The 13,881-nt window shown below is 39.6% G+C and overlaps 1 protein-coding gene across 7 annotated transcripts in view; it reads right to left on the bottom strand.

Annotated features, from left to right (window-relative positions):
- MEIS2 (Meis homeobox 2) overlaps window positions 1–13,881 on the bottom strand; it is a 208,388-nt gene that overhangs the window by 189,728 nt on the left and 4,779 nt on the right. For all 7 annotated transcript variants that reach the window (XM_053889209.1, XM_019442624.2, XM_053889208.1 and 4 more), the window contains 3 exons: window positions 13,407–13,457; window positions 12,428–12,577; window positions 2,507–2,621 (listed from right to left, as the gene is read on the bottom strand). In XM_053889209.1, coding sequence (XP_053745184.1) covers window positions 2,507–2,621; window positions 12,428–12,577; window positions 13,407–13,457 — 316 coding nt within the window. The remainder of the gene's footprint in view (window positions 1–2,506; window positions 2,622–12,427; window positions 12,578–13,406; window positions 13,458–13,881) is intronic.

The following is a 13,881-nucleotide window of genomic DNA, read 5'->3' as shown; positions in this document are numbered from 1 at the left end:
TAATAAATTCTGAATAAGCAAGAAAACTCTTTTCTAACCTACAAACTTGGTTTCCAATGAAACATTATAATATATTTAATGCTAAGAACATAAATTTCTCTTCTAGCTTTTCCATTATACATCAACCCTAAGATTTAACCTAGGATAAGCATATGTGATTTCAGTCAATATCTCTGTTGACTTTGCCCTGAAGCAGATAATTAATCTTTCCCACAGAAAGCTACTATGGACAATTCAGTGGGCCAAATTTCACAGCACCTTAAATACATGTTTGAAAGACTCATATGGGCATGAGTATGACAAAATACATCCAAGCCTGGCCTTCAACATGCGGTCTGCCGTAACAAACAGTGTCCCCTTAAACATGTGTTTGGGAACCACTGATGTGGTAAGCCAGGTAGGAAATTCTCCATGTCAAAGCGTTCCCTGTGTTATAGGAATCATAAGTTGTTTTGTCCCTCACACTTTAATACAGTAAAATGACTGACTTCCTAGTTCTCGTACACATAAGCTACCATGTCCATTCTTTAATCCCACAGAGATATGATAAAAGGAACAAAATCCTACAGGGATCAAATCCTTCAGCATGGGATAAGTGGGTGCAGCTACCCACAACACAGAGGTTTGTGTGTATCACTTTTACTCAGTGTGTCAGTCTCAGAACTCTTCTCTTTTCTGACCAAAAACAACAACAAAACAAACTAACCGAAACGATAAAACTCCATGCCTTGCTTGCTGCTGCAACTGTTCCCAGCTCCAAACCCCAGGGTCTTCTCTCTCCCCCTCCCCTTCTCTCTGGTCCTTTCCTGCTATCTCCCTTGCCATAACTCAACCAACCCAACAGAACCAGTCAGTTTTAAATTTCAGTTGGGACCTTCGTGACCTGTTAATGAATCTACAGAGAGGAGAAAAACTCACAGTGTTGAGTTATGCCTGGTGTTGCTAGCTGACTTGGAGTCAGAAATGCTTGAAGCGTTAACGTAATTGCAAGAATGTGAAAAATGAAGCGCTGGGCTCCTGAGCAAAGTGAAAGGTCAAAGCGAGCCTCACACACAACAAGTCTTTGGAAGATAGCCTCATTAGACCATTAAGTCTGCTTCTCTTTCCCCCCTCTTCTGCACAATGTTTAGGGCGTTTTGTTTTTATTAATAGATACATTTCACCCTTTGTGTGATAGCAGTTTGGGGTGGTGGGGAAAGGTGGGAGTCATTCAAAGCTTTCCAGCTTTAACTCTGCCGAGAAGTCCATCACCAGGATATGGAACCACAATTAAGGCATTGCACTGCAGATCCACAGAATTTATGTTCGTGCCATCTCCAAAATGCCTTCCGGTTTGGTTTTCTTAGGTGCAATCTAACTGGTCTCATAAAGACAGTATATAAGCCTAAATAAATACAATTCGCAAGTTCTTCCTCAATTTACCATCTCGTAGTGTTCATTTCTGTATCAGTTTCAAATTTGTTAAACCTAGATTCTAATTTGGACCTAGTCACAGTTAATGGCATCCTAGGAGAAACAATGTTTCTACACTCTTCTAGAATACTAGTCATCCAAAATCTGTGGCCAGAAACCTGGAGGAGTGAAGGCACTCACCCTACATCAACCACCCTCTTTTAAATGGCATATAAGACTACAGCTCAAGCTGTTAAACTGTCCTCCACCTGGAAGACTGTCTAATGCTTAAATATTGTGGCCATAAACACAGTCATAATAGAGATGAAATAGACCTAGGAGATCAGACACTATCTAACGTAAAATATTAAAAAGTAAAATCTATACACTTTCCTGGCCCACATTCAATAACGCATCTTCCTTTCAATTATCATTTTTGCTACAGAAGACTCATCCCTACCAATGTATAATTGCTCTCTGTGCAGTAGGTGAGTTTTCCATGGTAAAATTTATTCTAGAGTACACTAGGCTTCCTTGTCATCTGCAGTTGATGCCCCCCTTGTCCTGCGATTATTCTAATCTTTAGGATTTCTGACAAAAGTCGCCATGTCAGCTGAATGAAAATGGGGACAAATAGGCTAAGAATTTCAAAATCCATCTTCCCAAGATAAACTTCCATGTAGAAGCCACACCGTTCTCTGAGAGCTCATGAGCACAGATTTGGGCATTTTATGTACTTTAGAGGCATCACTGCTTGATTACAGAGAACTCCTAATGGTGATATGACAAACAAAATAACCTGGTCATTCTATTTACTCAGTAACAAAATAAGCCAGGTCATTCTATTTACTCACACACCGAAGTTAAAGTGTAGATAACCAAATCTGCAAAAGAATTGGCAGAACTACTCAATTGTTTTTGTAATGTCTACTTAAAGATGAGACAGTTCACTTTGATTTTTTTTTAAAGTAATGTAAGTTGAGAGGCAATACTAATATAGCAGCTCTCTAACCTGCCACTCTCCTACTTACAGGGAGGTAGTAGTGAGATCATAAAATACTGAAGCTAGTTCGGTTATGTCTACTTTGCACAAGGGAAATGCTTGACCTTTTACCTTGCTCACTGCTGTTGTCTCCACTCTGGGAAGCGTGGCCCCCACTGGAGGGCCCCGGGGTGCCTGCTGAGTGGGTGGACGTTGCATCGTCGTGATCTCGCCAAGATGCAGGATTCTGATGTCAGGATGCCAAGAAATGTTCCCACAGTTACCATTTCAGCCATAAATGAGGAACCAATAGGAAAGGTGCAGAGAAAGACAAAAATGTGTACATATTAGTATTTGTGGACCTAGGCATATACAGACCCCACACTATAGTATGTTGTCTTTTCAGCAACAGGTACCAAAAAGAAGAAAAGATGCTCTAGCATCTTGATGAGGTGATGGTTACATCTGTGTCTACATGTGTTTAAACTAATGGAAACAGACACATAAAAGGGGTGCGTTTTATGATACACAAATTATACCTCGATAAAGTTAATTTTTAAAGTTAGGAAAAAAAAAGCTTTTTAAAAATTTAGAAGTCATTTTTACTCTTGCTGCCTTAATTGGGACACACTCTTCCAAGAAAGAGGCCCAATACTCTTGGATACTAAATTCCAGAACATCTACAAAACTCATGACTCCCTTAAAAACAAAAATAAAAACAAAAACAAAAAACCCCCACAGATCCAAGAACATATGGGGCAGCTCTCTGCATCTTTCAGATGCATTGCCCTACACCAACCTGAATGAACTCTGAACATTATCAACTGATTACACAACCAACAGATACAGTGATACTAATGAACAGAATGAAACAACTATGAACTGCTAGCCGAGTGATAAACTGGACAGAACTTTCACGTGAGCTCCATGGAAGCTTAAAATTCACAGGGAAGTGCTTTTTTCCTGGAAGCATGACTTGTTTCAAAGGACATGCAAGGCACACTGAGAAATTATAGCTCATGCTACTTTGCCGAGTGTATTCTTCTCCTGTTCCTCCTCCCCTTTCCTGATCATTCCCAATCCCCTGCTGTTGCTTAAAGGAAAACAGGAATTCTAATGTACAGGAAGGACTTTATCAGCACCACATGAAGGCAGGCAAGAGATGGAATTTCCTCTGGCAGAAACGGAGAGGAGGAAAAGCACATGAAACAGACCAGCCTTAAGGCCAGACAGTACACTTGTCACCTGCATGTGATGACTTCAACTAAGACCAAAGATCTCCTGGCAAGCAAATTCTTATGGGGGGGGGGGGGGGCAGGGAGATTCTTTGGGGGCAAAATAAAACAAAAACATCAATCTCTCAAAGTGCACGATTTCTTCTTACAAGAATTGGTAAATAAGGATTCAGACAGACCGACATGCCTATAGGCAACAAGCAAACATCTTGACCATCTGAAAACAATCTTGCCATGTTGTCATTATATATAGTTTATCCAGAAGAAAAGAAATTAGTCTATCACTTTCTTCTACATCAACTCTGTAATGTGTATATAGAATATAAAGTTGTATTAAAATAAAATCAAGAAGCCATGGGGAGACAAAATGGGGACTATTCTTATTTGGAACAACAACAACAAACCATTCTCTTCCCCTCTACAGGTCTGCTATAAACTGAGTGCAAATTAATAGTTGGCATCTGTAAAAGATGACGAAATGACCCAAAGCTCTATAGATCAGTAATATCTGTATCAAAACAAGGCTACTGGCAATGCCATCAGGCAAGCAACTGATTCCAAGTGGAAACCCCAAGCAGAAATTTTGTGATTATAAATACAGCACAGGTTTAGATCTCTGAAGATATGTTTTAGAAAGTAGATTAGGGAACAAAATTGAGTAGAAAGAACTGAAAATCAAGGTTCTGTGCTGCCTGTACTAAGACAAAGTCATGCCTGTGACTTCTCTTTTTATCAGAGTTAGAAACCACTCCAACAGTTTCCAGCTAAAGGCAAAGAGAATACAGGGGCTCTTCAAGCTTTGCAGCCTCTTCGAGTCAGCTGTTTGCTGGATGGTAATCAGATAAAGAGCTAGAAGAATTGCACGGGGGGGGGGGGGGGGGGGGGGTGGTTAGGAAACAATGGCGTGGCATTGGTTTAGTCCTACAACCACACTGGTGAGAGCCTTCTTTCAGAAATAACTATAACACATTCACCTAGGCTCAACTTTTCAGTGTATACAGCAAGTGATGTTAATTTTATGCACTGCAGTCTTTTTATTAAGCAGGCTGCTAGAAAAGCTCCTCACCCCTCATGAAAATTGCAATAATTAGCCACTAACATCTCAACTATGTTTTAAGGTAAATGTCATCCAACAACGATTATATCATCATTCAAACGAAGCTGGAGCAAGTTGTTCTGTCTGGGCACTAGAGTGGTTTGAACTAACTGCTCAGAAGGACTTCCAGCAACTGAAAATACTGGTTTGTCCTTATCAGTCAAACCTGTGCTGAGTTTTTAAAGACAGACCTCATTAATTTACAATTTAGTATACTTCTTCCAGTGGTTTTCTGAGGAGGAGGAGGTGTTTTCTAAAGTAAAGGAGGGAAAAATAAGCCACATCAGCAAACATTACTTTAGAAGCAGCTGGCTCCTCCAAGGGAGTTGGATCTCCGGTTTTCAGCCCATTCCTAGAATTTGCTCATGTTCACCATTTCACGTGCCATGCCCCTGTCTTTTTCTCTCTTTTCTCCTTCATGTCCTCAAAAATGCTGTCCCCAACAAGTGTCATAAGATGTTGGGTTTCCATATGGAATGTCTCAAGTATTATGACCTCGTTTGGGAGTCTGATCAAAACTAAGGAATACCCACCCTGGCATTCATTTAAGTTGAAAGTAGGAAAAACAGATGTATCTCTCCAGGGCTTCAGGGCTGAGAAGCTCCACAAAGTTGTTCACATTCAGCTACACCAGGGTGACTCGATCACCCAGGGGGACTTCTCTTGAGAGAAGAGACAGGGAGGGGCAAGGCGTGTGAAATGGCAAACATGACAAATACTGATAATCTGGTCCATAAAAAATTGCTACCTTCCTGGTCATAAAAAATTACAACCTATGTGGACAGATAAAGTGTAATCCTTTACCCATAACACTGTTTTTTTTTTCTTTAGACTGAAATATTTGTTTGTATCACAACTTCTTTCTTCTTCTTTTTTTTTCCCTCCCTAGATAGTTTCCAAGTTTACATCCTTCAAGAATAAACTGCCTGGCTTTCTGCCAAATTATATGCAGAAGTTTAGTGAATCTTGAAACCGAAGTGGCATACGAAAGCATGTAAAACACATGATGTATGTGGAAAAGAAAGAGAAATGCTCTCTGAGTGCATGCGTGGGGGTGAGCACTCAGGTATATGCATTCCACTATGTATGTCCTGTTCTTCAGCCAAAGTATCACGAAGACACCCGAGGGCAAGGAGTGAACATGTTTCTATTCCCAGTGGCTTTAATAATTGGGAGTCAAATACGGTACTTTTCTTGCTCTTACGTAATTGCGTTAAAGAGCAGTGTTAGCAGGAGAAAAGCAGTGAATACTGAGTGGAGCACAATAGAAGGAGATGGAAAATAGATACAAGAAGCTAGGTCTCCAGGGGCAGTATTTTCTATTTGCTGGGCTACAGACTCACAGCTGATAATGCAAGTTGTAATTAATATAAAAGCATGAGACAAGATGGGGAGAGCTTGTAGTAGCGGGGCCACAGGAGATCACTCTGCTGCTCTCCTCTGTTTCTCATTTACACACAGCTTTCCCTAGAAAACACAATTCTGCCAGTGTTTTCTCCCTTGAAATTAAAAAAAAAAAAAAATGATTTAGCACCATCATTGAATTCTGCTAAATCTGGGAAAGAGCACAGAGAGGACAGGAGTCTCCGGGCATAGGAAGCAAAACATATGTACGCCTTTTTTGTTGAAGTTGCAGATATGGTGGAAATTGTAACATTTTACACCATTATGGCATTTCTGTGGGGACCTGCCCATAGGAAAATACTTAATCAGTCCTGGTGAATTGGTAGGATTGCCCTGTTTAAATGATTCCACAAAGCTCATGATTCTCACATTGCAAAAAGAATGGAACAAAATGTATGAGCGTTTCTAAACAAATACAAAACTGAATGAGGAAGTAAAATGTATTAGGATTCGAGGGGGGGAAAAGCCATACTACACACACATTCTTTCTAAAATAATCTGGAACTCATCTTAGACCCCAAACGAGAAGATGAATCAATGGATGTGGTATAGGGGAGAAAGCATTAGATTCGAATTAAGTCACTAGGGTGCCACCTCTAACTGATCATGTGGCCTTAAGCAAGTGATGCACTTCATTTCCCTGGGACTTGTTTCCTTTATCTCTTTAAAATTAAGAAGTTAGGCAAGATAATCCATAAGGTCACTCCTACTTCTTATTTCTATTATTAAAAAATATTTACAATAAGCATTTGATTTTCTAGAACCTATACAACTAAAACACGATCTATAACACCAAGCCAAAAATTATACATGAACTTGGACAATACGGTAAAGTAATTCAGAATATGCGCTTGTAGGTGGAAAGCAAGAGCAAACATATATAAAGACATTTTAACCAGCAAACTAAGCATGCAAAACTAATTTGGCTCAATATGTTTAAACAACAAAGGCAAGATATGCTTGCATCGGTATACACAATTAATATGTTACATATTTCCACTTTATGATATTGTAGCTCCTAATTAACATTATGCAAAAATTACTATTTTTTAAAATCAGATGAAGACTCCTGTCATCAGGCATGCAAGCCTACAGAAGTTAAAATGTTAATTGTATGGTTTGAAAAAATGTTGGAATTTCAACTTCATTATTCTAAAGTTGACACAAGAACTCAGGAGAAGCACGCATGCTTTCAGAACATGGACTCACTCTTTAAAAATGTAAATAGAGCTGGGGTCTTTCCCTCAGCTCCTTGCTTCCACCCTCCACTGAGCTTTGGGAATTAATAGGTGAGTAACTCTCAAAGTAGTAGCAAGTGCTCTTTGCAAATTCCAAAAACAAATTCCAAAATTAAAAAAAAAAAAAAAATGGATTCCTCCATCAAATGGATCAACTTTTAGAAAAGAGAGAAATTTCTTATTTTGTTGATATGCCATCATATTAGAACATGTCTCCTATAATTTTGAATTGCGTTGGAATATTCCATAAAGCATTCAGTCTGAAAAAAATACAAAATCAATTTTTAAAATATCCAAATTTTAATCTGATCGTGAATGTCAGTGGTTGTCAAGGGCACCTTTGTTTGATTTCATCTCATCACAGTTACACTGAAAACATACTTCAGCTGCTCAACCAAAGGGATTTAAATAACATAATTATTTTTGATGGAAATTGACATAGGAACTATCAACCTTCAGAAGCTATACAACAGTAACAACAGAAAACCCATGACCCCAGCCATGGTGAGTTGGTGGACAGAACTTGGAGGGAGAACTTTTCCGGAATGGGTCCCTAGAGGCCTCGGGTAACACACAGTAAGGTCTAATCCTATACTAGAACTTAAGAAACTATCTGACAAAATAAATCATTTGTATTATTAATATTATTATCAAATCCCATTATTTCCCCTTTGATATCCTATAGGCCAATCACTTAAACCTATCCCTTTCCTCACCGCCTAATCCCTGCTAGATTTCCAGGTACTAATAGCATTTACGTCTGGACACTTGCCCGCATTCTGTCAGGGACAAGGTTCGGGGAGACTCCCCTCTAACTTAGCCCATTTAAAAGAACTGTATACACAGAAAAAAAATAACTTGATAGATTCAGAGATGCAAAAGAAAAAAAACAGCATATCTTCAGTTAAGTTACAGCTTTCAACATAGAAATTAAAATGTTTTTCTTTTATGTATCATATTATCAGAGCCAATAAGGCACCTGTCACTAACTGTTAACAGCTACAGTTGTATTTTCTTCCCTATACTTAATTCACCTAAACAAAAAATAATAAATAAGTAAAATGTAGTTCCTCACGAACATTAATCAGGAATAATAATATGCACTTCAGGCAAATGGACCTTGGCCCAGAGAATGTATTTCAAACAGATATGTTTCATTTATCTAATGCTGATCTAAAGATACGTAATATCTTTCAACGTAAACTTAAAGAAAGATTTTATTAGCCTGCACTGGATCTAAAGACTTGATCTAAAATTATGTAAAGTAGAAAATGTGGAGATCACCTATTATTTAGAAACACTACAGACCAGGAAAAGCATGAATTTTCCATAACAGTTTTCAAGTTGAAAGTTTTGTCTTTTTTTAAAAGAATTTGTTTCTTGATATGTTATTTTAAACATAATAAATTTGGATGCCTGGGAAACTTAACATGAATTGCAGCTGAAATATAGAGTTCCATTTCCTTTCACTATCTTATTTACTTCTTCCCATTATTCCAAAGAATACTCTAACAGTTGTTCCCTACCTATAATAATTACTATTACGTTTAATAAGAAAATAAGATAAACTATACTAGAATATAAAAACGCAAGCATTCATTATGAATTTATTAAAAACAACAAAACAGGAGCCAATGTTGCAAATTTTATCTTCTGTTTAATTCCAAATTTCCTTTTATCATTATGCCCATCATGTAAGCCTCGATAATAAATGAACGAATTCAGTATCTTTAACGGATGTAATGTACAAAAGGTTAAGACATTATGGTTGTCTTTTTATCAACGTTACATCAGATTATTCACATAAAATTACAGAATGTGAGATCAGCATGACAACAGCCTGATACACTGTGGAATCGTATATAAAACCCATTCCTAAAAGTCTGCCAAAAATAATTGCTTTCAAGGTATTTGTAGCAAGTACTTTCATTCAGTTTTATTTTCAAATTTTTTAATAAGAAAATAGAAGTCTAGGTTGGCACCTAATATTTTGTTCCTGACGCTTGTCCCTCTGCTTTCTACTACACAGAATTACACACTTATTCTTTCTTTTCTCTCTTTCACTCTCTCTCTCCTTGCCTGATCCTTCCTTAAACACACACACACACACACACACACACACACACACACACACACAATGCAGCTTGATACCGCTTAATAAGTATAGAGGTGTATGTGTTTTGGGGTGTCAAACAGCTGTCACAAACTGTCACCTCCACAAGAGAAACCTTGGCACACAACAAATTAAACTACACTTCTTTTTTAGCTGTCATTATTCATAGCCAATAAGTTGAAATGCTCTCGGCATTTCATGTGCAAATAAAACCATGAGGAAGCGCAGTAGATCAGAATAGTGGGCCAACAGATAAAACAGAGAAAACAACACGCTGTCTCAGTCCTTCTGAAGTGGCTCATCATCACCCCTGCACCAGCATGCACCAAATGAGATCCAGCCTGGGGCAATGTATTAAATATGCATATCAAAGCAAATGAAAAAATAAACCTGGAGATTCAAATTGGACACATTTACATGCTGAAAATGTTCCCCTCATACCACTTTTCAGGTAGTAGTTCTACGGTATTTTCCCTTTTCTTGCTGGTGGGGGGTTAAGGGAGAGCGCGCTGGCAGGAGAGGCAGAAACTAAGAGAATTCACTTTGTAGGCGGATGCCTGCTAATGAATACAATCAATTTACCTATGGCACAAAAATATCAAAAAATGGTGAAAACTCTCCAAGGTTTTCTCTCACCTCCCGCATAAAATTCCAGTCGGTAGCAAACCTCGCCATTTCCCACTCGGTGTGCTGGTGGAACAAATTATTGCTTCCTTTCAAAACAAATAGCAGGGGGCTAAAGTAAAAATGTTATAGTTCAGATCTCTAGGAAATAGAAGGCTTTAAATTATGATGCCCAATGAGGTGGCAAGCCCTCGTGGGTTCAAAATAAATCAGTTGTCATCTTTATTTGATTGGGGGCCTGAAAGAGGAGCAACAAATGTTACCGTTGACTCTTTTATCCAAAGATGATGATTGTTAAATTATTAAAGCACTATCCTCTTAGGTACCACTGACTACTTGAGTGTAATTTAAATATTACAATAGTTTCATAAACTGGAACTGTCGATCAGCCAATCCTCTAAACAGCCTAGTTTATCTTATCTCTTCTGTGTAAACATCAGCATGTTCTAGTTCCATACATCGAAAACAGTTGCCAAGAAGCTATTCCAGAGACTCAAGTAGTCGAGACCCCCAGAAATGTCACGAGAGAAACGTTTTGGGCTGCAGATAACTGTGAACCTCTCATTCTACAAATCAGGTAACTATATCCTTCTCATTCCCCCAATACTGCAGAATGCATATGAACTGAGAAAGAGGAAGCTATGAAAATAAGCAAATGACGACAACAACAAATATTTCTAAGGTGGTGTCTCGCCTTATAGACAACAGCCACACGTCATAATGCCACATATCAGCAAGTAAACTTTCCGTAGCTGCTTGCTGCACCCTTTTGATTTTCGTTAATATACTCAAATACAAAAGAGCCCCCCAAAGTTCCCCCATTGTGATGGGAAAGGCCAAGAGTAAAGACAGGCACAGGAACTTTCAATGTCATAGCATTTATTCTGTCTCAGAACTAGACAACCAGGACTGAGGTTTTCTTTTTTTCTTTCTTTCTTTCTTTCTTTCTTTCTTTCTTTCTTTCTTTCTTTCTTTCTTTCTTTCTTTCTTTCCTTTTGTTCTTAGGCTGGATTTCCATACAGTACAAAGGCTAATAATTAAAATGTATGCCTGTATATTTTCAAAACTTTTTGGGGGGAGGTAGGGGAAAGGTAAAGAATCTCACAGAAGGTTTACTCTCCAGGCCTCTCAACCCATTCCTCTTAATAACCAAGAATGGGGTGGGGGTGGGGGGGGGTGGACAGTTGTGGTAATGGTACAAACTGCCTTCAAGCCTCAAAGCTGTTTAACTCCACAACATGCTAAATTAGTATTTCAGCCAGCCAGTTATTAGACTATAGCCTATATCACTTAGGTTGTAAGCTCAATTGAATATAATCTATAGACACCCTGTCCCCCACCCCAGGCTTGAGTTCCTATAAATAAACTGCTGTTCACACCCACTCTTTAACCTCGCCACTCTTGCCTTTCCTACCAGCTGCAATCTTTCTTCTCTTTGCTTCTTTTTCAAATTTTCAGTCTCACTACATATGCTTTTTTTTCCTTTTTTTTTTTTTTTAAAGCATCAGGCTCCCTAGATCGGTTCCAAAATAGGATTAAAAACAGAGAATAGAAAGAAATCTCCCCTCCTAGACTGACATACACAGTCACTCCTTACTATACTCTGTCTTCATTCACCAACTGTTTAAGTGTTAAAATTCAACCACTAACCTATGGTTACTCAATCGCAATTCCCTTCAGCTTTCTGTAATACATTGTTAATAACTGTTTCATCAAAGTTACTGTCTTTTATTATAAAGATGCTTCAGGCACTTGGCAATAAGTCCATATACTGACAATAAGTTTCTATAGAGCAAAAGCTCAGAGAATTGTAATGTGTTCACTCCTTCTTTCCTTTCTAATGCAATGCAAGATTGTCAATAATTCTCAGGATTGTCATCTCTGTGAGGGACTGGGAAGTTGGCCCTCCCTCCCCAATTCTCTCTTGTCCTTCAGTGCTCTCTCCCCCACCCTGTCCATCTAGCCGACTTGCCTCTGGGTCCCTGCCGCACTGATTACACAGAGTTGGGAAAGCAGAAAAGGCAGCAGTCACCATATCAAACAGACAATTTGCTAACACTCAAGTCACCAAATCCAGGAAACTTTACACATTAAGAGCACAAATCACTCTATCAACTCCCTGGTTTCTTTGGTTCTCCACATAAATAAGGAAGGGGGGCAGCAAAGGGCAAAGGAAGATGAAAGGTGTGGCAGAGGTGGTGAGAAAGGGAGAAAAGACCCCCAAAGAGACCAAATCCCTTAACAAGAAAACCAAGTTTGAGCTTAGCTAAATGTTACAACAACTTTTTTAAAAATGCTATGCCCAGTAGTCTCAAAAGAATGCCAAAGGGCTCTCAGACTTACATGGTCAGCGAGATTTGTAGAGGAGCCTGAAAGTTCTTCGTGATCTGACTTGGAGCTGCCGTCCCTTTCATCAATGACAAGGTCGATGGGCATTTTCCCCTTCAAACAGCTAATGTACCGATGGCAGAAGTTATCACACAGTTCGTGGACCTAAAGGGAGGGTCATGGTGGAAGGTTCAGCTCATGTTGTTGTTGTTGTTATTGTTTTGTTTCATTTTTAAAGGGAAAAAAATCAGGATGCAGGGTTACATTTGGAAAGAGCAACAGTGCAACCTCTTCCAAACTAACTCTAATTAATGGGTGTAATACTTGAAGGCGAGGAAACAATAGAGCAATTGTTGCAACAGATATTATTCTCGGGAGACTTCCCTGAGCAACAAGTCACAATAAAGGGAGTAGAAACAAGACTGGAAATAACTGGGTTCAGACTGGGAGTCCGGAGGTGGGGTTGGGAGGGGGGATCCAATCTGATGATAACATCAAAATGTTAGAACGCTGGAACTGGGAACAGCATTGGCATTTGCGATTCAACAAGCTAAGAGTTTCATATGTTTCCAGGGGAAAGTGACTGAGCTGGAGAGCAATGTGAAGACAGCCCAGCGAGGATGATTTCCCCCTGCGTGTACCTAATGCGCGCTCTGGTCTGAGGGTGAGCTAAGCTAATAGAGACGCAAGCAGGCTGAATGTCCAGTAACACAAATGGTTTGCTGCATTTCAAAATAATCCTGAATGCCTAGGGAAAAAGACAGGGCGCGGGGCGGGGGGGGGGGGGGGGGTGGCGCACAGCAGAGCTGTCCTAATTCACCCATCCTCTGAGCCCTTGGGTTGAGGAGCAGTTTGAAGGAAGGACATAGTAACAAGTTGCTCAAAACCTCCAGGTGCTCAGTGCCTCAGCCTGGAGATTTGGCAGAAGACATCCCGACTCAACGGAGAGAGGGAAGTGGCTAAATCAAAGTAGGGAGTGTCATTCCCTGCTTACCTTTTCTAACTCCAAGAGATGAAACCTTAGTACTTGTATTGCTTGGATCATCTGAAAGAAAAGTTTGGAGTGTGGAGTTAGGGCTCTGTGACTCAAAGCCCTGAGTGGGGGGTGGTGGGGGAATTGAGCTGGGGAGAAGAAACAGGCAAGTGGCCAGGCAAAACCCACACATCAAGAAATCATCAGAAAAACCAAGTGATTACTGATCATCTCTGCCTCATTGGCCACGGGTAGGAATCTGACTCAACCTGAGCCGAGGCGTCTAATATCTTTGCCCCCCCCTGTGTTCACTGAGCTATTTGGAAGGACTGCTTTCCTAGGGCCAGGCCTTCCTTCTCCGCCTGAGTCTTTAACCGTCCCCTCTTTCGACCTCAGGCCAAATTAAAAAAAAAAAAAAAAAAAAAAAAAAGCTTCGGAGAGAGAAAGCTTTTTACAGCACACCCAGCAAAACCCGTCCTTACTAAAGAAGGAAATA

The sequence above is a fragment of the Panthera pardus genome, unplaced genomic scaffold (assembly GCF_024362965.1).
Source record: "Panthera pardus isolate Hobbes unplaced genomic scaffold, ASM2436296v1 HiC_scaffold_24, whole genome shotgun sequence".
NCBI classification, from domain to species: Eukaryota; Metazoa; Chordata; class Mammalia; order Carnivora; family Felidae; genus Panthera; species Panthera pardus.
Note: the sequence above shows the minus strand (reverse complement) of the source record. Positions and strands in the feature narration are given on the sequence as shown.